The sequence below is a fragment of the Athene noctua genome, chromosome 7, assembly GCF_965140245.1.
Source record: "Athene noctua chromosome 7, bAthNoc1.hap1.1, whole genome shotgun sequence".
Taxonomy (NCBI): domain Eukaryota; kingdom Metazoa; phylum Chordata; class Aves; order Strigiformes; family Strigidae; genus Athene; species Athene noctua.
Genome location: NC_134043.1, coordinates 25,848,685 through 25,876,330, shown reverse-complemented (window position 1 = coordinate 25,876,330; position 27,646 = coordinate 25,848,685). Strand labels below are relative to the sequence as shown.

The window sequence follows — 27,646 nt, the reverse complement described above, 5'->3', positions numbered from 1 at the left end:
TTTTACTCTGAGAAGTAAGGGCAAAGTCAGGCAGTGCCGTTCAGCTGGGAATGACATTCATTCCTGCCAAACGGTGCCGGGGGTGAGGAGCCCCCAAGCCTCCCCCGTGAGAGCCTCTAGGTGGAGCTCCGAGGCCAGGTTTTGGGCCGGCTGCTCCGCGGAAACGCGCTCTCCCGCCGGCTTCATCTCAGCTCGTGGTGACCGCGCTGACACCCAGCGCCGAGAAAGCAGATCCGACTGCTTCCACAGCCGCCAGCAGCCTGTGAGGAGGCCTCGACCATAAACTGCTTTGGCCGTGGTCCTCAAAGATAATTTCAGGATCCGTTTAGCAGTCAGCACAGGGATGCAACTGTCTGTGACAGGTGATCCGGGATTTTCAAGCTAAACTCATTTCATTGCCCACAGTCCTGGTAATAAACTGAACGAGCAATTCCACCTGCAGGGCTGGACATGTGCGCCCATGGCATTGAACTCACCACTCGTCCACCTGAGAACTAAGTGTATCATCGGCTTCGGCTGCTCTCCCTTCCAGAGAGAGGAAGACTGACATTGCAAAAGAGATAGTCAAGAAACTAGTAATAGCACAAGGCTTGCTCTTACTGTGTTTTTCCTGGGGAAGCCATCCAAGTTAGTATGGGCCTTGTTTTTTCACTTGCAAAAAGGGGAATATTCTTAGATGGTCAAGAAGGCACTGCTTTGTGCAGTTATTGCACCCTGTTCCTGATTTCTCCATGACAGCCAGCAATATTGACTGCATCACAAACATAAACCAATAGGTCTATTTTAGGGATTTTTTAGGTAGGACTTACCATAGCGTAGTAATGTGTAATCTGTAACATGGTAGCCTCTGATGGTCCGACTGTGCTCCCACTGAATGCAGAAGGAAAATTCAACTGGGTTGAACAAGCCAAACAACAGAAACCAACAAAGCTTAAACCAGTTGTTTCACTCCTGGGTCAGCCTTCTGCACATCTAAGGTATGTTCCCATATATAAAAGCATGTATTTTCTGTCTCCAGTTAGAGCCTGAACAACCATAAGCCCAGTCCTGCAAGCCATACTTCAGTATTTCAGACTTGCCCAAATATTCTGAAGACAAGCACTGGAGCAGGGCTGCTCCTGCGAGTTAAGGATGTCACATGAGACTAAACCGCAGGATCAAGCCTAGACTTCATTATCAATGCTTTTGCCTAACACAGTTCACATTGATACTTATTTCAAACAGTAAAAATGAACAAGTAAGCAATACAAAATTAAAATCCCATCTGGTGTGCTAATAACAAAACATATAAATGTGGGGCAAGGTATAATGAATGCAATTCATTTCCTCACATGAAAGAATGACCTCCATAACTCACTGGAGACTGTGCCACTCATGAGTTATGGGTCATTCCTTTTCTGGTGAAAATAAATTTTCCTGAACTGTCGTCTATAGCAATGTATTTTTTTCTCTCTGTGTAAATTCAAAAAATGGGGAAATGTAATCCTTTATTTTCTTGCATTATGTTCAAAGCAGATATCCCCTTACCTTAACATTGTTTTAAATGTTTTTTATTGTGAAATATGCTATATTTCTCTCATATTTGATGACAATACTTTTGATTAAATAAAATGTTGCATTTATTTTTGAGATGTTAATAAATTCCTTAATCTGCATTCCTTCATTTGAAATATAGGTTGAATCCATGACTTTAATCAAAGCTTGTGTTATGCTAAATATTTATTTAATATTTATTTAATATTTATTACAGAATAAATTTTACATTATAAAACCTCTACTTTAAGTTGTTTTAATGTAGCCATGAACATTTTCTCTAGATTGAAATGACACATGGCATGTTGTGAGTTACAAGCCTATTTTTTAATCCCTTTTTTAAAAATAGACCTTGATTATTATTTGTTATATAAGAGCGGTGTTTAAAAAATAAAAAGAAAAAAACACTTTTTTTTTTTGATAATTTCCTCTGACTGGATAGCTATTACTGAAACTTAAAAAAAGCAATGCCACTATAAATCAGGAGAATCTCTTTCATAATAATCAAGCCACTCTGTAGACCAGTGGATTCTACATGAAAGGAATCTTTTTTCCTCATACTTGATCATCTTTTCTGATATGTAAACTCTAAGCACAATTATAAAGCTTTTGTAGCAACTCTTGCACTTCCTCAGTTCCCACTGAAATGCATTCCTGAGCATGTGGGGGAGCTTGGCTCCCTGTACTGCCTAAATATTAACTGCAGCCACATTTCAGACTGTGAAAACAGAGGCTATTTGGATTCGAATGTGCATTTATTTAAGTACGATTTGTGGTCTTCAGGGTGAATAGCAGGGTTTTCACATGGTATTGCAGCAATTGACTGGCATTTCTGAGTGGAATGTAAGTTCCTACCAGGTAAGGACATCAAATCCCACTGATATTCACTGTCTTTGTATCACTTAACTCTCTTCTTGCCAGTGGGTGAAATTATCACTGGAATTCAGGATTTCTTATACACTGTTAGGTTCAGCTTTGGTTTGGTCCTCGAACATAAGTGTAGTTTATATTCCTTTTATATAATTTCCTTTCTTACTAACTAGATCGTGTGACTGATTGAGGAGTGCCATTGGAGACTGGCACTGTTGAAAGATGAGTATTAGATTTTCCATCTCAGCCAGTCATTTTTGCAGGCAATATGCCCTTATGCTTCTGAAGAGTCAAAGAACCAGGTTGTTTCTGTCATGGGTAAGAGGCACAGCACCTGCCTGTGTCCCACGCAGGCTCCAGCACCTCCTCGGGACAGGATCTGTTCAGGATGCTTGGTTAGCTATGACCGTAGTGTTTCTTTTCTGACATGAGGCAGTTCAAGCAGGAAAACTGCTATGGCAACGATCCACAGAAAATGTAGTGGCAAAAAATTGTTTCTAGGATCAGCTCCCCCATTCACACAGGTGTATCTGGTCTGAGCTGCTCATGGGCAATTTTAATACATCAGTTTCCAAAATTCTCTCCCAAATTCAAATGGGTATTCACAGCAGAAATATGCCATTTGAGACAGTTCCTCTTTAAATCATGCCGCTTCATTTCATGTGGCCCAGATAACAAATCTCTTAATAGTTCATAACAGTTCCATAGAGTATATTTTAGCTGGCTTCTTTTATAGGTCTTTTGATTTAACATCTCAGCTATCTCTGACAGTAGGGGTTGACTAAGATGGTCACCTCAGGATTGAAGAAATCTGTCTAAATACTTCTCTGAACATTAATTTGTTGATGGAATCAGTTTTGGTTTGTATTTCTCTGATATGAAATTCCAGGTTCTGTCTTACTGTGTAGTTACTGGTGTTTGTTTTCAGCTCTTTTTGCCTTTAGTGCCTTCTGGGTAGTGAAGAAATGGCATGCTGGAAATGCAACAGAGAGATAATAACAGATCACTCCAAGGACGTTATCTGTTCTGCTAACCATCTAACATACAGCAGGGAATATAATATGACAATAAAGCATTTATCTTCTCCTTACTGGAACGTTCATGGTATCAAAACAAAGTTGACTGTTGCTCGATGGACTAACATTACTTATCCCTTTTGCTACTGATAGTTACAGCTGCTATTTTTTTTCTGCTCTCAGACTGCAGGATTTCAGGAGATTCTAACTGAAATTGAAATTTTAGCTTTGATTGTGGGATGCTTATGTCACGACCTTGACCACAGGGGAACCAACAATGCCTTCCAAGCCAAGTAAGTTTTCTAATTCTTATTACTTTAATTTGGTTTTCTTCCACAAAAGAGCAAAAGGTGACCAGGATAAAGAATGAAGCATTAATTTCAGCCCTCCCAGGCCAAGGCCACGTATTCTTATTCTTGTATGTAGCGAGGAACTATCCATCTTTATCATTCTTTGTTCTTTTGGGTAATTGCTGGCTTGTCCTTTGTGTCAGGCTGTTGAATTGACACCACATACTGAAATGTGGTGCCAAAACTTGACATTCTTTTCAGACTCAGGTATTATTGATTCTGGTATTCAAGCCAGGAAACACTGGAACTGTCTACCTGGGTTGTTTTGGCTGACTGGAATGCATCACATTAAGCAAAACCTTGTTTAACTATTAAGAAGAAAAGAAAAATAGGTAAAACTGAAATAATGTTTTCACAAAAACTTTCACACCAGTATAGGCAAGCACACATAAAATAATTCCTAACTTATGAAGTATGAAGCCATTGCCATCACGCTGGAGCTCTGATGCATATTGTCTGCAGCAGGTGGCTGGAGTAGTTGGGTCACCACATACCTGCCAGCTGTGGAGAGCACAGAGTCCCTGGTCTGTAGAAATGCCTCCTCCCTGGCCTGCTCCACATGCCAGAGCACACAGAGCCTGTTTGGAGACATGCTGCAGCGGGCAGGGGTGGGCTGGACACCCCCTGCAATGGTCAGTACCAGAACACAAAGCTGGATCTCGAAGGCAGATTCTTACACCACCTATGTGAAATCTTGCTCTCCAGACCATTTTCAATTCTAAAAATGAATTTTACTCTATTCAAAGTGCTTAGGACCTGATTCAGCAGCTCTGACTTGCATATCTTTTTACTGTCCAGGCTGCTGCCCTCAGGCACAGTGAGGTAGAAGCAGGTCTGTGGAAAGTTTGAGGAAGGTACTTTATCTTACTGTGGTGGTGAGGGAACATCCTTGACCAAGGTCAAATTCTTTCCAGAATCTGTGTTCCCTGAGAATGGTGAAGGGGGGAGAACAGGAAATGTCCCCTGACAACATCCTGGCCAAGCTGTGAAATAAAACTGTCAGACACAGAGACTCCTCCAAATCCCATGTTATTTTCTTGACTCCCTAGGTCCCCTACAGTCAGAATATGAGACCTTGAGGCTCTCTTGTCCTGCAGATCCCAGCATGCATTTGCCGCTTTGTCTGTTCTGCATTACTGATAATCCTCCAACATGATGGGGAGTGGTCAAATGGTTGTCCAAAGATATTTGAAAGACAGGGTGATGTTTTATTAGCCTATTTTTTCCTACCTTTTGCAGAAATACTCTGCTGCAATGTGCGTATCCACAGGCTGCTGCATTTCTGGGGGCAAGTTGCCTCAGTGAACATCACTCAAACTGATGTTTCTGATATTCACTAAGCTGCCATTTCCTGAGCTATTGGTGTTGCTGTACAATCTCAATGAAACAATGACACTGTCTGGATCTTCAATCACCATAGCAAGGAAAATCAATTGCAGTGTTCAAAAGACAGAGCTCATGGTGCAAAGGTTACCAAGCACTGCTAGGTGCCTTTTTGCAGCTGAGTCTTGAAGAGAATCAAAAAAGACGAGACAAATGGGAAGGAAGCTCAGCTGATTGATGTTTATGTTCCTAATTTACAAAAACGAGACCTAAGATTTACATCCTGACCATTTTAGGCTCTGATTAAGTTAACCACTTCTTCACTGTAACATTACACAACAATATCTCTTGTGCAGAAGGATGGCTGAGTTAAAGGTAGAGGTTTCATCATTAGACTGCTATCACTTGCTTGACAGTGGACTACAAAAAGGAGGCTACCATTTTACGACTCCATAAAGAAATTGCTGAAGACATTTAACAAAAGACAAACATTACCACACGTGTATAAAACATCTCTGAAAACAGAAGCTGTAGTTTTCATAACAGCAGCTATGATTTATTCTTCTAACCTGACATAAATTTAAGCATCACATTTTCCTATTTTATCTTCAGTGTTCAACACTGCTGTTCTGTGTGATGAAAGTTCAAGAGGTATATGATGGAGGCAATATCACAGTTGTCTGAAATGGCTGTGTTATATATCTCAACACCATGTTCTCTGGGGATGATGTTTACTGGACATCCTCTCTCATATAGCTTCTTCTGATAATTAAATATCAGTATGGTGCAGTTTTATAGTACATGCTCCTAGGAAACTTGTTGTGTTTGTCTCTAGCATAATCTCTTATTCTCATTTCTTTGGAAAGAAAACCCATCTTGTCGCTCTAGGCTGGGTCCCAGAAATGAAGTAATGGTGAACAGTAACTATTCTGACATTCCAGTCCCTTTCTCTGCATCTCCTAAAGATTCACAGTTTTATAATTGTATTCCATAGATTTTTGTTCTTTAAACTTAGAAAAACCACCTGCTCTATGCATTTTGAAGCCAATTTTAGACAATAAACATGATGTGAAAATATGTTCTAAAGAGATGCTAAACTTTACTTTTGTATTCACTGCTCTCACTTGTGGTTTTTTGTTTACCTTAGTATTTTTTGAAGTACATGATTTTACATACATACAGAACCTCACTGTATTTGCAGTTGTTTTGATGTTGTTGTGTTTTGGTTTTTTTTAATAAGAGTTTGTAAGCACTCATTGTAAGCCATTGTGTTTATGTCCATTAAGAAAAATAAAAAGCAGTAGCAGAACAGCCGGCCCTAGCTCAAGGACATTACTGTTTGTCTTTACTGCACAGTGGTGCGCCTGTGCTGTTGCATTACAAAATTCCATGTAGTTCCAGGAAAATCTTTAGTCAGCTGATGATACTTAGCAAAGTCTGGAACATAAATGCCTTGTATCTGGCTTTAAATTAGTATTTTGATCTTGGCAACTGTCTTAAGCGTGGTTGCTGAAATGGAGAGGAAGAGTGTGGCTACGTGCTTTCATTACTAAATTGCCTCTGAAATCTGCTTCGTAAGCAGACAAGCAGTACTTTTTGACTCCCCATGTTCTCTTTCAGGAGTGGATCAGCCTTAGCTCAGCTCTACGGCACCTCTGCTACCTTGGAGCACCACCATTTCAATCATGCTGTCATGATTCTCCAAAGTGAGGTACAAAAGCATTACTATTAATCTCACTGTAAACTGTTGGGTAGTTCCAGCTGGAGAAAGGAAATACCACACACCGTACCTTTTCAATGCCCTCTCCTTGAGGAATTATTTATTGGTTACCACAAAGGTCACAACTAGCACAAAATTAAACAACTACAAATGCTGATCATAGAGCCCAGAGATTATATTTGTCTCAATCGGCTAGGGGCAAGGAGAACATATCCTAATCATTTTGTCAGCTTTTCTCAGTCTTGTTACATATATCCTGCTCAGTGGTTTATAGGTAGGTGAAACAAGCTCTTACCTTTCCCCATGGGTGTTGTATTCAGAGTATCACATTCATCCTTTACTGGACCAATTTAATTTCTTTCTTTCTGTAATCAGTATTTTTATGATGGTTTTGCATAAATTTAATAAATTATTTTTTTAAAAAATTACTATCAATAATATCATGCTGTCCAAAGTACACTAGTTGCTTTGCAGATACATATAAAGACATAGTTCTTGCCTAGAATATCTTATGTGTAACAGTATGCAGCATACACTACCCTAGAGGTATAGTAAGTGAGAAAAGTAGAAAGATGGACACAATCCTTACAAAACAATTGATGTATTTTCTTTATTTACACAGAGAGGTTGGTATTTTCTTTATTTACACAGAGAGGTTGCTACAAAATGCAGTCAGTATATATAAAACCAAAAATGTTGCTCATGCAGCACAATTGAAGACCATCTGCTGATCTGTAGTAATGTTTGAAGAGCATCTGGGAATATCCCGTGATCACAGACAAATGGGAATGGGGTGATGGCTTTACCTCTGTGTACAGTGCCACAGAGATGAGTCATGAGACTGTGGCTTTAGTGATCAGTTTCTAGACATTATATCTGAAAAGTAGACATAGGAAAGGAGAGCACCAGCATGAGATTTAAAGAGCTCAGTCTGCTTAGCCTAGCCTAGCTTATCTAAAAGGTGATACTAGGAATTAAATGGGTCCTTATACTACCAGGGAAAGGCATGAGAAAAAGCAGTATTTGAAAGTTAAACAGACTGGTTCAGAAAAGGGAAAAAGGCAAGGTTGTTTTGTTTTGGCTTGTTTTTACTAAACCAATGAGACTGTTCAGCCTCTGGAACAAGCTTTCCTGGGAAACAGTGATTTCTCTAGTTTCTGAAATCTTACTCATGACTGAATGTCTCTGAAGACAGTCTCAAGACATGGACAGCTGTGTGAAAGTTTATACCTCATGTCAGTCTAGATGCTTCTCTTTATCTCTTCCAGCTTAAAAATCAAGAAATTTATGAAAAAAAAATGCTTTTTTTCCTTGGAATCTACTCCAGCTTCTTTCAGAGATGTAAAATATTACTTGAAATGCAAGTCCTCACCTTTGATCATTCAGGCAGCTTCTTCTCCAGGTCCTCATTTCTAGAGCAGAAAATTAATTCTATGGGGATTTTATCCAATAGATACTATTTGCCAGTGGAACACAACACCCCTTTGTTTGGAATAAATGCATATTTGAATCCTTCAATCTACTTAAAGATACACTAACTTCCACCAGCTGAGCAGTTGGTCTCCTCTCTCAAATAAACTGAAAATAGATTATATCCTATCCACTAATGTTGATATTCTAGTCTGTCTTTGCTGTCTAGAAGGAAACATAGTATGTTGTATTATTTCTTTAGATTTTTATCATGTTGAACAAAGGAGCTATTTATCCTTTACTCTTGACATGTTAACCTCAGTATAAGTGATCTTGAGCTTTGTAGTGACGTGGTTTTATACACCATGAAACAGATCAGAAAGGCAACAGATATTATAGAATAACAGACAACTTGGTAAATTACCCCTCTTACAAGAGCTGCTGTTTTTCTGATATATTTTGTTTTAGTTTCTTCTGAGTATTTTGATTTTAAAAATGTTTTTCATAAATAAGCTTTAGATTCTCAAATCCTTCTCAAGATTTAGTGGAAAAGAAATAATCATTTAATTGCCACAGAGAAGACAATCTTTTATGCATGCCAGATTATTTTTTTTAGTCCAATAATTGGCTGATCTATTAAAAAATACCATCTCTACCTTCAGACCTTATCTCGTCTATGGCTGCAGGCTGTCATGGTTATAGCAATCCTGTTGCTGGAAAACCCTTGTTTTTAAGGGTATTTTAATCTTCCTAAGTAGTAGATGGCACTGCATAATGAATGTGTGCATTACAGTGCTAAATACCACCAAAATAAAACTCTGTTTATCAAGAGCCTCATTATTTCTGTAGGTGATTTGAAAAAAAAAAAAAGTGTAGTACTTTTATTTATATTAGTTTAGTTATATGTGACAGATGTCACAAAGACCACTTTTTAAGCTTACCTTTAGAATTTTTCATTAATTTTGTTTCTTTCAGCTTATTTTCTCTAGGATTTTGTAGAGAAATTATAGGATCTCTGTCCCTCTTATTTTTTAGAAATTCAGTTACAAAAGGACCTTTCTGCTCTCAAATACCAATATTAAATAATTTGTTTCTTTTCATTCTGGCCATAGGGCACCTTTCAAATTCTTAATCCATGATCCCTTGAAAAGTAGGCTTTTGGGGCTACAAAGGGCATTTAAACTGCATGAAGTTGTGGTTCTTTAGCCCGCATAGACAATGCCTTGTGTACACTGTAAGACAGCACAGTAATGGGCAGAGTGAGCAAATGGGCTGCTTTGAATGAAAAACTGATTTAGTGTCTCTGACGACTCTAACAGCAGTTTTTGTGCCTGCAAGCAGCAGCACAGATAAATCTATTAGGAGCACAACTCAAAGGCTGCAATGCACAGCTCCCCAAAACATTTAATAAGAGGAAAGATTGAGATGTATCCATAGTTTTTCCTCATAAACTGAGTCTATGCAGGGTCAGAGCAAAGAGTAAATCTTTCCTCAAGAGGCTATAATTTCAGCAGAGTTTAGAAAAACATACCAGGTACTTGATTACAATCGTCAACTCTTCTACCCCAATGTAATCTCAGCAGTATTAACATTATTATTTTTTTGTAGTTTTGCCATGAATCAGAAAAGGCCTCTGTTACAGGGAAACAGTAGACTAAAGAGAAAACCTTTTAAAAACCTATATTGATTGCTAGCCCTTTACCTCTTTTATCTCTTTCATTATAGGGTCACAACATCTTTGCTAACTTGTCCTCTAAGGACTACAGTGACCTTATGCAGCTTCTAAAGCAATCGATATTGGCAACAGACCTCACTCTGTATTTTGAGTAAGTATTGGCATTTCTTGTATTTGACAAATGAAAATTCGAAGAACTTACTCTAATGACCTATTAAATACCAATAAGGATATATAATATGAGAAATTAGTGTTTAGCTGTGGTTGAAGAGATTTAGTCTAATACTTAGTATATCTTAGGCTAATAGAAATACCTCAAGTGTCCGAGTAAGTTTTGCTTTAATGTGTAACATGACTGTAATAACAAAAAGCAAGTGAAATCCTAAGCTTATACTTCAAAGCAATCCCAGGAATCAGTTACAACTCAGTCCCATAATTCTTCTGTCACTTCTGTGACCATTTCTTCAAGCATGTAGAAAATCAATGACATTTTAGAATTCTTTTTCACCATTTCAGAGTTTCTAAACATGTATGCTAAGAAATAATATACTTAGTTACAGACCCAGTTGCAGAGGTAATGAAAGCATATATATTGCTGCTTTGAAGACAAATTGTGCCAATTTGTACCACATGAGAATAGCTCTTAAAAACCTTAACTTGAGAGAAGTATCATAGGATTTCTCTCATCCAGTTTTCCTCCTTTTCCTTGTTTGCAAATCAAATCTCTAAGTAGGTTTCAAGTTGGTGCTATTTTATATTTTTCAAATACTGTTAATTATTACCAAGCTCTTCTCAGTGAGAATGTGCGGAAGCATGTGTGTAGTTGTGGTCTCACCATCACATTTCACTTTTGACATTCCCCTCTCTGACTTACACGGAGAAGTGCTGTCAGATGTGTGGTTTCAGTGTACTGCCTTCCCAGTCTTGACAGTAATTCATCCTTAGGAATTTTTGTTTGATGCCCATTAGTATCCTATCCCATACAGTGCTGGGTAGCATTTAGTAATGTTTTTCTTAAGGTCATAGACCTGGATTCTGCCCCTACTTTGTGCTGATGGTTGATACCAAAACAAGTTTCCAGAAAACTTCGGGAAAGGTCTTTACCCTGGAATTGTTCAACTATCTATATCTTTAACTGTTAATTGTAAAAATATGAATTGGGATGATGCAATATTTGCTTTGCCTTTTTTTTTGTCATTATTTGGTTACTTGTGCCAAGGACTGTTTCTAAACAGTACCAGCAGAGGACATGCTGATATTTTTTGTTTCCTGCAAGTCTGTTCTTGGAGAAGTTGTATTAATAGAGGGTTTTAGTGAATAATTTTATTATAAATAACTTCTAAACATTAGTCCATGAAGAAATTTATGCTTGCCGACATGAAAATCCTGAGCAGGACAAATAAACCCTTTTAAGCATGCTCTTTCTGAAGCTGTCTGTTAGGATTGCTTGTTACCTGGGAGGCTGGTATGACAGGGGAATTTGCTGACAGCTTTAAGCGAGACACAAGGACTACAGGGATGTGTCAGTACAGGTTCTCACCACAAATAACAAGTGCTGCAGAAATGTTTTCTGCTGTCAAGGAAGAGATGAGTGAAGAGGCTGAGAGGGAAGGAAGCTGCCCTGGCACAGCCCCATGTGCCCCCCCAGCCGATATCCCGCAGCCCCTGGAAGAGCCAGAGAGGACCCACCACAGTGCCTTGGGAGGGAACCCAGCCCAGACTCAGATGTGATGGAGCCCTCTTTCCTGCCTGCCTTAGGTTGAGAAACTACATGGTCAAGTTGTCTTTCTAGTTTTAATACAGAGAAATAATGTCCAAAAAGGGGCATCAGCTGAATTTCAAGATTATTCTTCCTTGTTTGCATAATTGTTTTTTATGTGCTACTTGAATCAGAAAAGTTTCAGCAAATGAGCCCTCTTTACTCAGAAGTCTGCAAATAAGTTATCTTTTCCTCCTGTGCTACTATGATTCATTAATCAGGTAGGTGTTATGCTACTTTACTTCCAAAAGTGCCTGAAAATCACTGCCTGGAAACGTTGATGATTTACACTTCTTAGAGCCACCCTTATGTGAACAGATGTTTCCGCACAAATACCTAACTTATTTTTTCAGTTTTCTATGTCTTCAATATCTTTGGAGAGGGAGGAAATTCTCATATTATTATTCTTAGAATGCCTTGATCACAAAGTCCTAGCAAAACAGCAACAAAACTCTAGGCAGAGCAAGGCTTTATAACCTCCTCAAGGTACTACTTTCCTAGAAACAAACAAAAACATGACTTTCAGTGAAAGATCAGATGGAAAATATACTTGATTTTAGTAGATAATTCTAGATAATGATGCTTGTAGATCATACAACAAAGTATAGAGCCAAGATGTTTATAGAAATTCACTTGAGCCACTGGGATGTAGAGCGACTGGATTTGCTGTATACAGCAAGACAACTCTCCCTTCCGTGCAAAATACAACCAGAGTCAATGTTACTCAAAGACAGTGCAAAATTGTTATAATTCTGTTTATTTCTGAAATCCTAATGTATGTTTGCTTAATAATAGTAAACCTCTTTGTTTTGGATACCGGGCATAAGCAACCAGCAGGAAACACTAAATTGTTTCCTTATACGTTGCTGCTTTCCTCAGGTTGACTCCTTCCTACATTCTCTGTGGAGTTGAACTACTACTTCTGCATCCATTTAAATGGATTTCAAAGAAAATTCTCATTTGAAAGTTTTCAGCTTAACATAAGGCCTTGAGACTCACATTTTCAGTTACTGTTTATAGATCTCTATATTTTAAATTTGAATGTTTGATGTTTGTGGAATGTCATCTTCCTGAGTCTTCAGCTTTAAACATTCTTGACTGTTTTTTGTCTGGTAACATATGAATTGCCCAGAATATCCAATACTTTGAAATTAAATCATTACCAAATTTTACATTGTTAGACTAGGCACTGAAATACAGGATGCAAAAACCCGCTGCTTGGTTTCTTAATAGGATATGTAGTTGTTGATAATCTGCTCAGGATTAGTCTTGTCTAAGGGTTATGTGGCAATTTCTCTTGGCCATTACAATTATCATCATTGCAATATTTATTTCAACTGGGGCCATGATGATATGACTTAGTGTGAGAGAACTGAATTTTGTTTTCTGTATGTGTGACTTTGCACTGTCCTAGCACATTTTGCAAGGTGAAACTCTTTTATATCTTATTTCACAAAACATAAGAGATTAAATACCATCATGTAGTCCTTATATCTGCGTGCTCCAGCTGCTATCGTGAAATCCATTATAAAAAGGCTTTATAGTAGGAGTTACTGGTCATATAACGCATGACAATCAGGGACCAGAATAACACAACATGCCCCACATAAATTTCTGTCCATTGATCAAAATCTCATTTGTAAAACCTGTCCTGGCTGCTGTCAGACCGTGCTTTCAATAATTGCTGTTCAAAATTTCAGTCAAGCTGAAGAGAATGTATAAAGTACAAAACTTTGCAGACTCTCTCCTGCTGGGGAATCTAAATATGTTTCCACTTGCCAAAGAGGTAATACAGTCTCCTGTGAGATGGGGCACTGTACTGTCCCTCAGAACATAGGCATCTGATTTCCAGCTTTGATGCTAATATGCTGTGTCACTGGGAAGTTGGTCCATATTTTTGTACCTCAACTTCTGCCATATCTGGGGCAGGATCTATTTCATATTCTACTCACACTGCGTGCAATAACAGCTTGGGGTCTCAGTGACATAAAAAATTACAGACTATGATGAGTCAGAATTTTGGTACTCAAAAGCAGCAAACACAGATTAACATGTTCTGGCTCATATTTTGTCCATCTTTGAGGACACAGCCAAGATGTTGCACAGGACAAAGCATAGGACCAAGCAGGGAGACTTACCTTCTAGTTAGTAAGGACTACTAGCTCAAGACATCTGCATCTCCTGTATCTCACTGTTCTGCTCTGTGTGCTGGAAATAAGAGGAATTGCACATCTCTGAAAACCCCTTCAGAATACAGAAGTAAAAACCATTTTGCAAGGACAAGTAAAGAGAAGTGTGTATATTTCAGGGGTGTTTCTATTGTCTCTATGTCCACTGCTGTAGTTGAACATTTCATGCTTCCATGGTAGACTGAACATTCTGGTACCATTTATTTCCTTATCTGCGGAGACCATAAATACAATATTGCTTTTACTAGGCAACTCTGACATTGATAACAGACATTTATAGAACATGTTCGGAAATTAGTATGTTTCGCTCAAATGGACTGTCAGTGTAACGACTTTAACAATAATACATGAGGTGCAATGATTTCTTATCATCCAGAGAACTGTGTTTCTGCTGCAGTGCTGCCCTGTTTCCTTCTCTGATAATCTGTTTTGTTGCAGGAGAAGGACCGAGTTTTTTGAACTTGTCAGTAAAGGTGGTTATGATTGGAATATAAAAAACCACCGAGAAATATTTCGGTGAGCACTACTGTTTCTTGCTTTCTGGTTATTTTAAATGTAGCCCTATTTGTTTAAAGAATTTCACATATCATGGAGTGAAGACTTAAGAATAACAAGAGAAGGTAGCTTGTTTAGAAAATATGATCCATAACATGAAATATATGGTATGATTTCTAAATACTACCAAACAGCAGGGATGTAGTCATTGTGACCTCACCTTCTCCATTCCTATTTCTGCCTTCACACTCTGTCATGTTTTCTCTCCTTTCTCCCAGCCTCACCAGCTCAGCCCTTCCACTCTTTCTCCAGAAATCATCAATATTCTGCCTCAGGACACAAAGATCTTTCTTGTCCATTTCCCCATCTTCTCCTCCTCTCAGCTGTTTTCTGTTACTGACCATGCTTCTCTCTGCTCTTCTAGTCTATAACTGGGAATTTGCAGATACACAATAATCTTCTAAGCTCTCAGGAATGATCTGAGTATGCATCCTATTGAAAACCTCAGACATTGCGGGTGGTTTGAGTACACCACGCTTTTGAGACAATAAAATGTGTGCATTTGCATATGCATGCCTGATTACGTCTCATTTTATCTGAAATTTCATTACAATTCTGTTTCCTTTTCGTCTTTTGACCAAAATATTGGACATTTTCTATTTTCCATATCATTTCACCCATTCCTAATTTTAGATTCAGGCGATATATTTGATGCTTCATTTTCAGTGCCCTTGTTCTTCATTTAAACTTTCTTAGACTTTTATCTGCATCATGGTACTGTACATAAACGCTTTCTACAGCTGAATGGTTTCTTTCTCCTAATGCATATAAAACATGGTTGTAGCTAGGTATTAAACTACAGTGGAACAGTATAGCTCATAGTAAATCTTAAATTTTTATTGTAGATGAGCAGTAGAAACTGCTTAAACAGTGTCTGGGATGCCTCCTGTGATTATAGGTTCTCTTGCTACAGCAGTCACTTACAAATAGGCATATAAATTAATCCAGTTTGCAGGTGTTATTATGTAATTATATCCTTACTCATATCATGTTAAGCACATGCTTTCTAGTATATTATAGGTATTAACATAAGTACTGTTAGAAGTATTGCAAAATTAGCAGTTACTCCCTTGCAATATCATTTCTTTTCTAGTGTGCAATGCACAATACCAAAATTCATCATCTGATGACCTGCAACACATAAGGCTTCCTAGCCACAATTGTGATGTAAAAGCCATGCTGATGGCTGAGATTTCAAACATGTCATTCTTTTCTGGAGGAGAAGAAGGTGCCAGGGCTGACATTTTATATATGTATTATTTATTTATGCATCCAGAGGAGAGTTGTTTAGAAATCCAACAAAGGTTGATTCAGCTTGTATTGTTCATTTCTGTTTTTCAGATCAATGCTAATGACAGCCTGTGACCTTGGAGCTGTGACCAAACCGTGGGAGATTTCAAGACAGGCAAGTCATGATTAATAGCAGGGCTGGGAGGAGGCGGGACTGGCGGGACAATATTCCCAGGGCCCTGGCTTACAAGGGACCAAAACTGGAATCAATTTACAGCAGTATTAGTGCTATAAAAAAAATAGCAGGGGGTTTCTGCAAGAAATAGTTTATTGCATAATCTTTCCATGTACACATGCTGGTGAGCAGCATGTAGGTACCTGAAGAGATCTGGCTTTACAACCTCTCCTCTTATTAACCTTTTAAATCCATGTCAAAAAATGGATGGATTAAACAAAAAACCTGTTAGCCACATGTAGATGTGCTCACCCGTCTTGTCCCAAAGTTTTCCATGGCAGAATCTTCCCTAAATCAAAAATACCACTACATGATCTGCAAACGTTGAATAATGTAAAATCTTCAGTATATATGATAAGAGAAATATGTTCATTTTCTCAACACTGATGGAAAAAACTACAAGTGTAGTATAGAGCCTTTTTTTGATGTCCCATACTTAGACACAAAGAAATAAAAATTCAGGCTTTGGCTGCTGAATAGGCTCTTTAGAAATATACATAAAACTTGGGTCCAGCATTGGGAAACAATTACAATTTGAGAAGGCAACCTGTCTCAAAAGTCTTGTCCTTTAACACATGATTTTCCCTCTTCTAGGCATCTTTCCTTATTTAGCATCCACCCTTAATATTTCCTGCATCCACACTCATAATCCTCTCTCCTTTACTGAGGTCCAGAACAAGGTAGTAGAAGGCAGGCTGTGTAGGGGTTTGGAGGAATACACAGCATCAAGAAGCAATAGGAAATACACCAGCACAGCTGAGTGAGGATAAGCACCTGGAGGGAGTTTGATTGGCTTAACAGCAAAGTGATAGTTAAAAAGATAGGGTGAAAAAGAGAAGCTAGAACAGAGAACTAGTGAGGCAGGAGCAGCCAGATTTCTTGGATAAGGACAAGGAGGTAACAGAAGCTGAAAGGAACCTACAAAGTTTACCTGCACGTTAACTGAGTAAAAAAGCATTTATGTGGTGAGGGCTTCACCTCAGCTTGCAGTTTTGTCAGATGAGTCTTTTTTACTTTTATAAGCAGACTATGACAATAGTCCTTCTAATGCTGTTACTCTGCTTGTTCAGAATATGGTCACCTCGCATGAAAATCAGGGAAGTTGCTCCTATCTTGCAGTGGGAAAATGAGAGATTTTTCAGTGCCACCTAGCTACAGCTGCAGCATGTGCAACCCTTCCTCATTTTTCCTCTTTAACCCAGTTAGCTTCTCCATTTTTGTTGATAACCAAAATCTCAGGTAGGTTTTTTGTTTTCCATGTTGTCAATCCTTGTGCTATGGTGCTGTATTAGTGCCAAAGTCTCTGGCAAACTGTTTTTTTATCCTTATCACTTTTGACGTCTGCAAGTGAATATTCCCCTGCAGCCTAATGCAAAGATTTTCTTTATATTGAAAAGTCCAGTCTGGAATTGATTGAAACACTACCTGGTTGAGCAGAGAGGCTAATAAGTCCACACAGGGAAAACAGGAAATAGTTGGACTCAACTGTGCTGAAAGAATCAAAACCAAAAAAAAACAAAAAAAACACATCAAAAGTGAGGGAGAAAGAGATTAAAATACATGAATCAAAAGGAATAAAGGCTACATGTAAAACGGCAAAATTCAGGAAGAGAGGATAGAAAGAGATGATAGAAGAGGGAAAGGGACACAAGGAGAACAGGATCAGAATAGCAGCGAGAGATAGGGCTGAGGATATATCTTGATTATTTTTATACAATACACTTGGCAAACCCTTAATTGCTGCTAAGTTGTTAAATTATTCCTCTGTCTGAAGTATTGATCCAGAATTTTATTAGTGTGCTGGGATTACATACATTATCAAGTTTCAAACTATGTGATAGCCTGGCTTAAGATTTAAGAGTACTTTACAACATCACTTCACCTACTTCCAATTTATTTTGGTACTCCTTATTTCAACTGTAACAAGCTTAGGGTTTGTGAATGTTAGCTACCATGCAGTTGCTAGAGCAAGAAATTTTGAGATTTTATGAAGTGCAGGTTCTCAGCTTAGTTCACTCTTCTTGTGCCTTGGTATTATTGAACCACTTCCTAGCTTGAAAACACATGAAAACAATAAACAAGCAAAACAAGACCTTTAGGAACTGAATGCCATCTTCAGTAGATGCGTTTCCTTTTTTTGCATCTCAGAGACACATTTGCCTACCTTCAAAGACCCACGCAAGAGAAGAATACAATACATAAAGGCTGCTATATCACAATTGCTCACTGTTTGACTTCCTAAAATTCCTGTTATTTCCATAACTATTTTTGTTTTTAAAACTTGTATTCTGAGAAGCACAAACCTCTGCTGTGAATAGAACATCTTCATTCACAGAAGTCAGAAAGATACATTCCAACCCACCAGAGTTCTTGATTTTGATTCAATATGATAATCACAATATGAGTTCATATTTAGATATTCATATCCTATAGTGATGACAGTCATGGGAAAAACGTAAAGCCTAGTGGGGTAAAAAATGATTAATTAAGTTTTTTGCTAAGTGGGGTTGATTATATATGGCAACAGCCTGTAAATACCCAGAGAGATCTTGCACATTTTACAACACATTTTTGCAGATATAACTGTGGATGCCAACGAGAAGCTATAATTTTCTATTCTGTTCTCTATACTTGAGTAAACTGCATATAGCTGCATTGAGTGCTACCTCGACTTTGCAATGTCATTTCCCCAGTCAATTCCCTATCGAAATGGAGTAAATGTACCTATCAGTGGTTATGACTGTTCATACCCCTGTATGCCCAGTCATGAAAACTATACAAACATGTACCTAACATCAGTCATGTAAGTGACTTCACTTCTTTACAGTTAAGCACAGGCTGAAGTCATGGTCTGAGCAAGAATTCATTACCCTAAAAATCATGCAGCAAGAACTCTAATCTTTATCATGATTTATATTTTAGGCAGCTGAGCTGGTAACCAGTGAGTTCTTTGAACAAGGGGACAGAGAAAGATCTGAACTCAAACTCACCCCTTCAGTAAGTTTTTATTACTTCTGAAATAGTTACTAACTTGAATAGGGTAAGAAAATATCATTGCATTTATTCAGAAAAACTAACTGTATTTTGTATGTAAAGAAAAATCTTGGGATAATTAAAAGCTCTGTTCAATAAGGACATGAATTTAGAGCCATACGTAAAAGTTCTTCAGTCAACTCAGTTTTGCATTGAGCCCTTTTCCCCACTTTCTGTACCTATTCCCAAGGTTATTCTGTCAGTTAATTTTCTAAGCAACAGGTATTGTTTTCAATACATGGTATTCAAATAAAAAATCAACAGCTACTTATGGAAATCAGAATTGTCAGATTTACTTTATGCTGCAGCCGTCTATCTGTGTTATTTGATGTATCAAATGCTGTATAGGTATACAACTAAATATAACACTGTCATTGAAAGGATAAACTGGTATTGAGTGGAATATAGGAATGGAATATTGGAGTAGAATATAAAGTGTCAAACAAGAATTAAGAAAAAACATTTCATCAAGATTTTCAGTGAATGATTCAGAGAGAAAGCCTTATCCAGGTTAAATACTTTTAAATGTTGACAAGTCATCATCTGAAAGCAACAGGAGAAGAGTAACAGAAAGTATTCTAAAGAATTTAACTTACAAGCCATTCAAAAATATGTTTATGCTTCCAAAAATAAAAAGATTATTCCAGTGGCTCAGACTTGTTCTCACTTCAGTAGTACTTGCACATGAGTCTGTGGTGATGTAATGAAGTCAGTAAAGTTAAGAAGTTTGTAGTAAATAATGCTCAGATACAACAAATGGCTTTTCACTTTATATACTGTCAAAGGTTGGGTCATTAATGGCTTTCTTCCCTATAGTATATAGTTCTGTGTGTACATCTTAGAAAAATTGGTAGCTATAGTCCAGCAGATGAGCAATCAGTCAGTCATGATACAATTCTGAGACCAAATCTAGGCCTGAACAACTGCAAGTACCGTTCAATATAATATGGATATAAGTGCCTTTCCTGCTTTGTATGTAAAATTTGCAAAGTGTGTTTCTTATGCTAATGAAACATAATAGAAAGTAATTTTATTTCAGCAGACACATTAATGTCACTGTCTTCAAGTAGCAATGAATTCCAGTGCAAATGGCCCAGTTCCACCCACATTAAGAATTATATTAAGGTGTATTGTTACAGCTACATTTTGAACATGTTGTAGACTTGGCAGAAGTGCAGAGAAACACAAAAGCCAGATCTTTCTTCTGGACTCCTGTCTTCTGAAAATCTGCATACAACAGGCATTTCCACCTAGACAGGCAGGAAAGAAGAGTGTATTGCTATAAATATCTTCAGTATTTCCTCCATCATAGGAGCCCTCTCACTCTTCCTTTGGGCTCTACAGTCTGCATCAAGGAATACAGTAATTTGTGGGCCACATGTAAGATGCCTTGAAGCCATACAGCTTGAAGGAAGATTTTCCCCTCTGTTTGGCCCTTCATATTTTAAAAAAATCCAGTAAACTGATGTATTTAGTGTTTTATGTATTAAGTGTTGGGAGATAAGGCCAGTAAATAATCACAGAGTTAATGAGTTATAACAGTTGATGGCTAAGGGTCAAAATCATGTACAGTTTTACCACATTAATGAGGAATTTTTAAACAAGAACAAATGCTGATGTATTTCATGACATATCACTATGTCAAGCCACCTCAGTAAGTATTGCTGCTAGTTAGATAAGACAGTTGTTAGCAAGATAATGTGATATTCTCTTGTCTTATAACCCAAGGATTTTTTTTTCTTGAGTCGTGCTTGCAACAATCTGAAAATGACAAGATTTTTCAAAATTATGAAAATAGAAAATACAGAATTTTCCAAAAATCCAAAGATTCTCATTTAAAATCACAGAGTCCTTGAATCTTACCTCCTGGTCTTATTTAGATACACTGTGTGATACCTGTGTATGTCAGAAAGTGCAGGCTACAACTAGAAGAATTCAACCAGACATTTAATGTAATGTAATATGTGTAGTCTGGAGTTTCTAGAAGGTAGAGTAGGAAAGTAAGTTTTCTGAGGAGACATAGACCTTGAGACAGGCCCAGAATAAGAACAGACTTTCCACCAAAAAAGACGGAACTATTTAAAACTTGGCATATTCAGAGAGTGAGAGAAAAAAAAAAAAAAAAAAAAAAAAAAGACATTCAGTAAAAGGTGTGGATGGGCCACTAGAAGGAGGATTAAAATCCTGTACATAGAAAGCTGATGTGCCCAAGTAATATCAGAAAGAGTATGGAGAAAACAACTCACGTTCAAACTCTGCGGAACTCAGTTATTTCCATCTCCTTTCAGCCAATAATTAAGCCTCTTAAACATCAGCTTCAACCTCCATAATTTCCTCTCTGGGGGAGTGCAGTGAGCAGTCAATTAGGCTGTTTCCAGAGGAACAAATTGAGAACTGCTCCCAAAATGGATCTGATGATTCCTCACCCTTTGGATTCACAGGCATAGCTGGTTCTACAGAAAGGGTCTGAGAAAGGCTCGATTTGTAACTGGGAGGGGGGAGCTGGCTCAGATCCACTACCCCTGTTCATTCTGCTGAGCTAGAAAACCCAATGTGGGAAAAGGGAAATTTCTACTCAAAGGTATCTACTTTACATTTCTGTACAAGGTTTCTTACCAGCTTAAATCCAACTGTGAAGCATTTATGTTACATCACAGAATTACAAAATTCAAAACAGCCTACAAATTTCAAAACAGAATTGAAAATAAACAGTTTATTTTTCATGCCAGACAAAGCAGTAAGAAGACTGCTGCAAAGATTGATTACAGTTTACAAAGTGTTCTGGTTGTGAGAATTTGATCATAGCTCCAAAGTGCTGGATGATGTGTCTGTAAAATACTCCAGTGTAATAAAGCATGACAGTTTTGTTCCCTTCTCAATTCAGGCCATTTTTGATCGGAACAGGAAAGATGAACTACCCAGGTTGCAGCTCGAGTGGATTGATAGCATCTGCATGCCATTGTATGAGGTAATTTTTACTTACTGCTCCTGTAGAGTCCAGAGAAGATTGTTCTTGCCTCTCTAGGGTAAAAGAGTTAGCTTACAGTGCAGTCTTGAAGGCTATTTGAACTCTTATCTTTCTTTGACTTTACCAAAAGTCTGAACTCTATGCAGAAATCTTCAGATTTTCTGAAGGCGGTAATATCTGTAAACATAATTCCTCTCTAAGTTATAAAATCTGATAGGGCAACTGTTCATTTTATTACGTTTGAAACAAACTGATTCTCATCATGGCATGGTGTGGAGTGCTCTGCAGAGAGCCGCCAGAGAGATGGCCTCATTAGGTGCTGCTGTCAAACCTGTCCAAATATGTGTGACCCAAAGGAAAATTCAAGGCTGAGCCTTTCCACTCCCTTCTGGCTTCTACCAAACTGTTAAGGGGCACTCTAGGCCAAACCTTTAAGGTCAGTGACAAGTGTTTTGTGGTTTAACCTGTATGCTCTTTAACTTGGAGTTTATTCTTTTAGTCATGCTTCTACACAGACTGCATGGATGCTTGGTATAAGGTGCATAAGCTCTCAAGTACTACTTTGTTAAGGTTGTAGATGACCAGAATAATGCTTCTCTCTCATTGGATTAAACCAGCTTCAGGATTTGACTTGTGTAACATAAACTTCACCATTTTAACTTCTTCTGTCTTATTTGTATAGAAAGCAGAGCTACATGTGCAGGATGATAAATGGCAAATAACACTGTAGAAACTCAACCATCAATAACTGTGTCTGCCAGTCTTCCTTCTACTCACTGAAACCACACAGACCACCTTATGTCAATAAAGACTGCCAGATTGGCCACTGATAACTGGGAAAACGTGGGGATGTTCTCACTAGGCATTTCTGGGGAACTGCAGCAAGTTCCCCCTGTACCACTGCACCTGAAACTGCCTTACATCTCCAAGCAATGAACAGGCCACTGATGATACTAAGCCAAGAGTTGTGAAGAAGGTACCAGCTCCCATGTTAACATTAAACTGATGATCTTGTCCCTGAATGTAGCTTCCCTGCACAGAAACAAAAACAGATTGGCAGTTCCTTTTCATTGTATAGACCAGATATGTCACCAGTAGCATACGAGGTAAGAAGGATGATGTGCTTCCGCTGCCCTCTATACCTTGTGGCAATCTGAGGCTGCCACAGTTGTAATAATGAAGTGACTGTCCAGCCACAAAGGCTTCTGTTGTGTAACATGGACAACATGTGCTTCTGTGAACAGCGAGGTGGCCTACTGCTTTGTCAGTAGATCCTGTCCCTTTCTTAGGTCAGTCTTTGTACAATTAAGGCAAAGCATGCACAGAAGAATATAAACCTGTATTTTTTAAAATACCAAGATCATTTTGGACAACATGGTGGAGGGAGGTGACATGACTGACATTGGATGAAAACTCTTTAAAAATAATGTTCCTTTCAATATAATAGTTCATATTACTCTAGAATGGATATTATACCAGAATTCATGATTTGTAATAGCATCTGTAATCCAAAAATGTACAATAAAGCAGAAAAGGTTGATAATCAGCCCATCCTCTGCATGAGAAGACTACATCTGAGCACTAAAGCTCTGGTTAGTTAGCTCCATCTTAGCAGGAGATCTCTGGGGAATATATTCACATCTGATTTCCCTGCTTTCTGCTGTCTTTGCATCATGCTGTGCAGCTATTAGCCTGCTGCTCAACAACTTAAAAAAGAGACACCATCAAACCTGGAAGTCATTGCAGCTCCAGCCTTAGGGGTAAACAGAAAACTTGATGTCATAGTATCACACTGCGGGAGATTCTCTCTTCAATGTGGAGCCAAGTTTTAATTTTCATATCCAGCTTAATCAAACCTCAATACACATATCACATCAGCAGTGTATTCAGGCATTGTAAATCCTCTACAGCTATGGCTATGTCCTAGATTTCTTTTTTTTCTTTCCAAATACATTCTTTAAAATTGTAGCTGTTGTAATATGTTGTAGGAGCTGCATGTGGAGAGAGAATGGGTTACATCATTACAAATGCAACATAAAGAAGTGCTGTGGCAGCTGACAAATTAGTAAAATCTTAGTGGTACTTGTATAGCTGGCTAGCATAGCGCTTATAAAACCCATATGTTTGAAATAAACATTTGACACTCATTTTGATACCAAAATTACAACATTATACCATAGAGAACAAAATCAAGGCTTTTGCATGTAGTTTTGTCCATGCTAGCGATCAGAAGTCCTGAATCCATGTGGGCAGATCCTAGCATCCAGATCCCCGATGGGAACTCTGTGGGGAATGCATGTGTCCATACCAATACAGTTGCTACAGCAGGACCTAATGCTGTGCTCAGTGTTATTTGACACCCACAAGGTAGAGATGGTCCCAGCAACCAGTGAATGCTGGTAACTTCCATTAAAGTCAGACAGCAGATCAGCAGAGCCCCCTTGAATTTTCTTTGCTCAAAGTAGTTCCCAAGAGTAGGCAATTCTTGGGATCTCTGAAGTATGAAATACAGAAGAAACTTCACAGGCCAAACTTCCAGGAGTGGTCTGACACCACCCCAGTGCCACCGACAGTACTATAACAAACCATACCTTCTCCACAGTCCACGCTTATGAGCTCGGCTACATTCCAGAGTGCCCATGAGGAATGTTTCACATTTAAAACAGTATATAAACTTTGCAGAGCATTTTTGAGAGTTATGGCCTTCCTAGCCTTTTTTTCACCATTCTGAAACATTCTCTAGAACTTGATCAGTCTTCTGGGGAGATTTGGCACTACCTCCTCCCTATACGTCTGCTTTGCCCTCTGCGTTTCCTTGAAGTAGCTCAAGACAAGCCACTCTGAGGTGCAGTTCTTCTCCAAGTAAAGGATAATTAATTCTCTTTTATTGGGGGATGTGTATCACATCCCTCCGCTTACCTGGCTAGAAGTGTTTTCTGAGTTTGGCCCCTTTATGTGAGGAACTTTACAAGTGACTAGCAAATCATCAAGATCTGTTCAACTTCCATTAGTAATCCTGTTTGACCGCCCCTTGGAATACCCATCCCACCCAGAAAAAAGAAGGTCACAGATATCCAAAGCATGCTGCATCATAAGCTAAGATGGAACTTGAAGCTGAATATAGATATATAATAACTGGGGATATAAATAAATAAATAAATACCAGGAATTACGTACAGCTAGATTTCCCGTATCCAAGTGTCTAAATCCAGCACCTTTTTGTATTCACTCTGTAAACCTGACTGCTCTTGGCACAAGGTAAGCCACAGCTCTGCTCCCTTGCTCTCTCCCACATGTGCTGCTCACTGTGGGAATCAAGGCACCTCTAATTTCAAAATACCTTAGTAATCAAATCTGTTTCCTTCACACTGTGGATCAAAGGTTTGTGAAGATAAAAGCTTCCCAATTTTTTGTTCATTGCTTTTTATTACACTTGGGACATTATAATTTTATTGAATTTACTTTTTTCTTACTGTAGTGATCACTGTTCAGAGTATTTTTATGTGACAGTGGAGTTTTTGCCTTGAGTAGCAGAACAGCCATCCATTTACTCTGAAGCTCTGATTTTAGAGGTTTTAGTTACGCTTTACTGCATCACATTTGCTCTTCATTCAAAAATGCCAGCAAGAAAAGCGTTCATCAGTAGAGATGAGCAACAAGCTTATTAGAATAATAATTTATAAGGAAAAATGCATTTTTTGGAACTGTAGAACATTTCAAATCTACTAATGTAGTTTTAGTATGAAGTAATCATCCCCTTTTTTGTTAGAATATTCTATAAAGGGGAAGCACATGTGACTTAAAGCAGAAAATCTAAGACATTCCACTGAAAATAAAGCACTGTAGCTACACTGACAGCTGAATTCACCACAGAGAGCAAGTACTCTGTGCTTATTTGGACATACACATTCGTGTAACAGGAAATGAAATTTTGATCATTAAGAAAAATCACCTTTCTGACCCTCCTGTAAAGCGATGCTAAGAGTTTCAAAAGTAACAGATTTGTCTCCTGGATTCTGTGGTTTGTGTATACCTAAAACAGGATCAGTCACAGATTTTTCCCAACTCAGATTAGATTTCTCTGTGGGGAGCAGACAGAGTGGGAGAGTGAAGGTCTTATTCTTTTTAATCATTATTTTTCTCACAAACAACATCAAAGCTTCAGCGATTCCCATCAAACAAAAGATGCTAACAGAAGCCCAGCTCTGTTCACAGCATTGTTAGGCAGAGACAGTAACACTATGAATAGCAGGGCCAAAGGCCATGCACTCTGCTTCTGGGCAGATAAATACAGAGTCAGGTAGTCAGTGACAATGACAGCAGCTATTTAAATTTAAGGGAGATGTCTTTGTGGAAAATAAAGAAGCTCACAGCTTTTACAACTTATGCATGTCTGAGATTGCCCTGCTCACCTCTACCTTGGTGCTCCATTGAACTGCTCCATTTTAGTGCTATTTTTAGTGCTATTCAAGATTTTCTTGGGTATTGAGAGCTTTAAACATAAAATAGTATCTACAGAAGTGAATTTGCATTACTCCATCCAGGATTCTAGGGGGAATCTGGGAAGAGTAGAAACACTTATGTATAGCCTAGCAAGTATTTTAAATGCTTTGAATGGAATGTGGAAGGACAGAGTCCTTCTTTATCACATTGTTTGATGTACTTAGAAAGAAATCTAATCACTCTGTCTACAACTCCAGGAGCTCTGATATGCCTGTCTTCCTACAGAAGATAATGTCTAGCCTTGTAATTAAATCTGTCTTTAGAGTATCTGCAAAGGCATCTATTCTGCTTGTAAGCATACATTAAATGCACAGGGTATCATAAATGGTAGAACCTCTACAAAGCAGAGAAAAAATACACAGAAATCTCCAATAATCATGGCTACCTCTGTGCTTTAAGTTCCTCAGACCACGACTTGACTTTGACACCCGAACTGGAAGTGCATATGTACACACAGTGATTTTATTCCAAAAGTGTATACCAATGTGTACAATTGCCTTATAATTGTAACAACCAATACTAGTTACAATTATAAGGCAGAAGAGAAGGAGGAAAAGGCATGCTTTAAGAATCATGCTTACACTGCTATATCCTGATGCAGCCCTTCCTCAGTTAACACTTCTCTCTTTCCCTCATTCCTTCAATTACAATTTTGCATAAGGAAATATTGTATAAGAAATTCAGGGTTTGGACCACTCCTCTAGAGAAGTCTTGCTTTGTCCAGAATGGCCTGGAATGGGATGAGATGGCTTAGTCCTTAGGCAAGAGTCACTGGATGCAGCCAAAACAATGACTTTTTTCCTTCAGATGTTTCTGTCAACTTTATACAGTCAGAACTGAAAAATTTTTTAAATTATTTTATGAGGAAGAGTTTATCTGTATGAACATTTTGGAAATGGCTTGCTGTACCCACTATTCACCCATACCTGCGATTCTTTGTACAAAAGTCATGTTCTAGTTTAAGTTTGCAACTAGTCAGGGGGTAGGGATAAGCACCACATCATGAGCTGTTCACAGTGAGCAACATTGTAAGACATACCCTGAAATATGTTCACAGGTTTTGAGAAGTGCTTTAACAAGAAAACAAAAAAAAAAAAAAAAGGGGGGGGAGAGGATCAGGACTAAGCTATTTGGAAAAATATGTTCACAGGAAGCAATTTGATCAGTTCTGTGTAATTCTCATTGAGATCAGCTTTTCTTTTGTAGCATGTTGAGGGAAGAAAAGGATAACTTCCAAAAGATCCTAAAGAACACCATAAAGATGCACACTTTTGGCA

At 38.2% G+C, this 27,646-nt stretch overlaps 1 protein-coding gene across 1 annotated transcript in view; it reads left to right on the top strand.

Annotated features, from left to right (window-relative positions):
* PDE11A (phosphodiesterase 11A) overlaps positions 1–27,646 on the top strand; it is a 139,973-nt gene that overhangs the window by 101,103 nt on the left and 11,224 nt on the right. Inside the window, exons 13-19 of the mRNA XM_074910981.1 lie at positions 3,603–3,712; positions 6,713–6,803; positions 9,948–10,048; positions 14,284–14,361; positions 15,742–15,809; positions 18,792–18,862; positions 21,783–21,866. Coding sequence (XP_074767082.1) covers positions 3,603–3,712; positions 6,713–6,803; positions 9,948–10,048; positions 14,284–14,361; positions 15,742–15,809; positions 18,792–18,862; positions 21,783–21,866 — 603 coding nt within the window. The remainder of the gene's footprint in view (positions 1–3,602; positions 3,713–6,712; positions 6,804–9,947; positions 10,049–14,283; positions 14,362–15,741; positions 15,810–18,791; positions 18,863–21,782; positions 21,867–27,646) is intronic.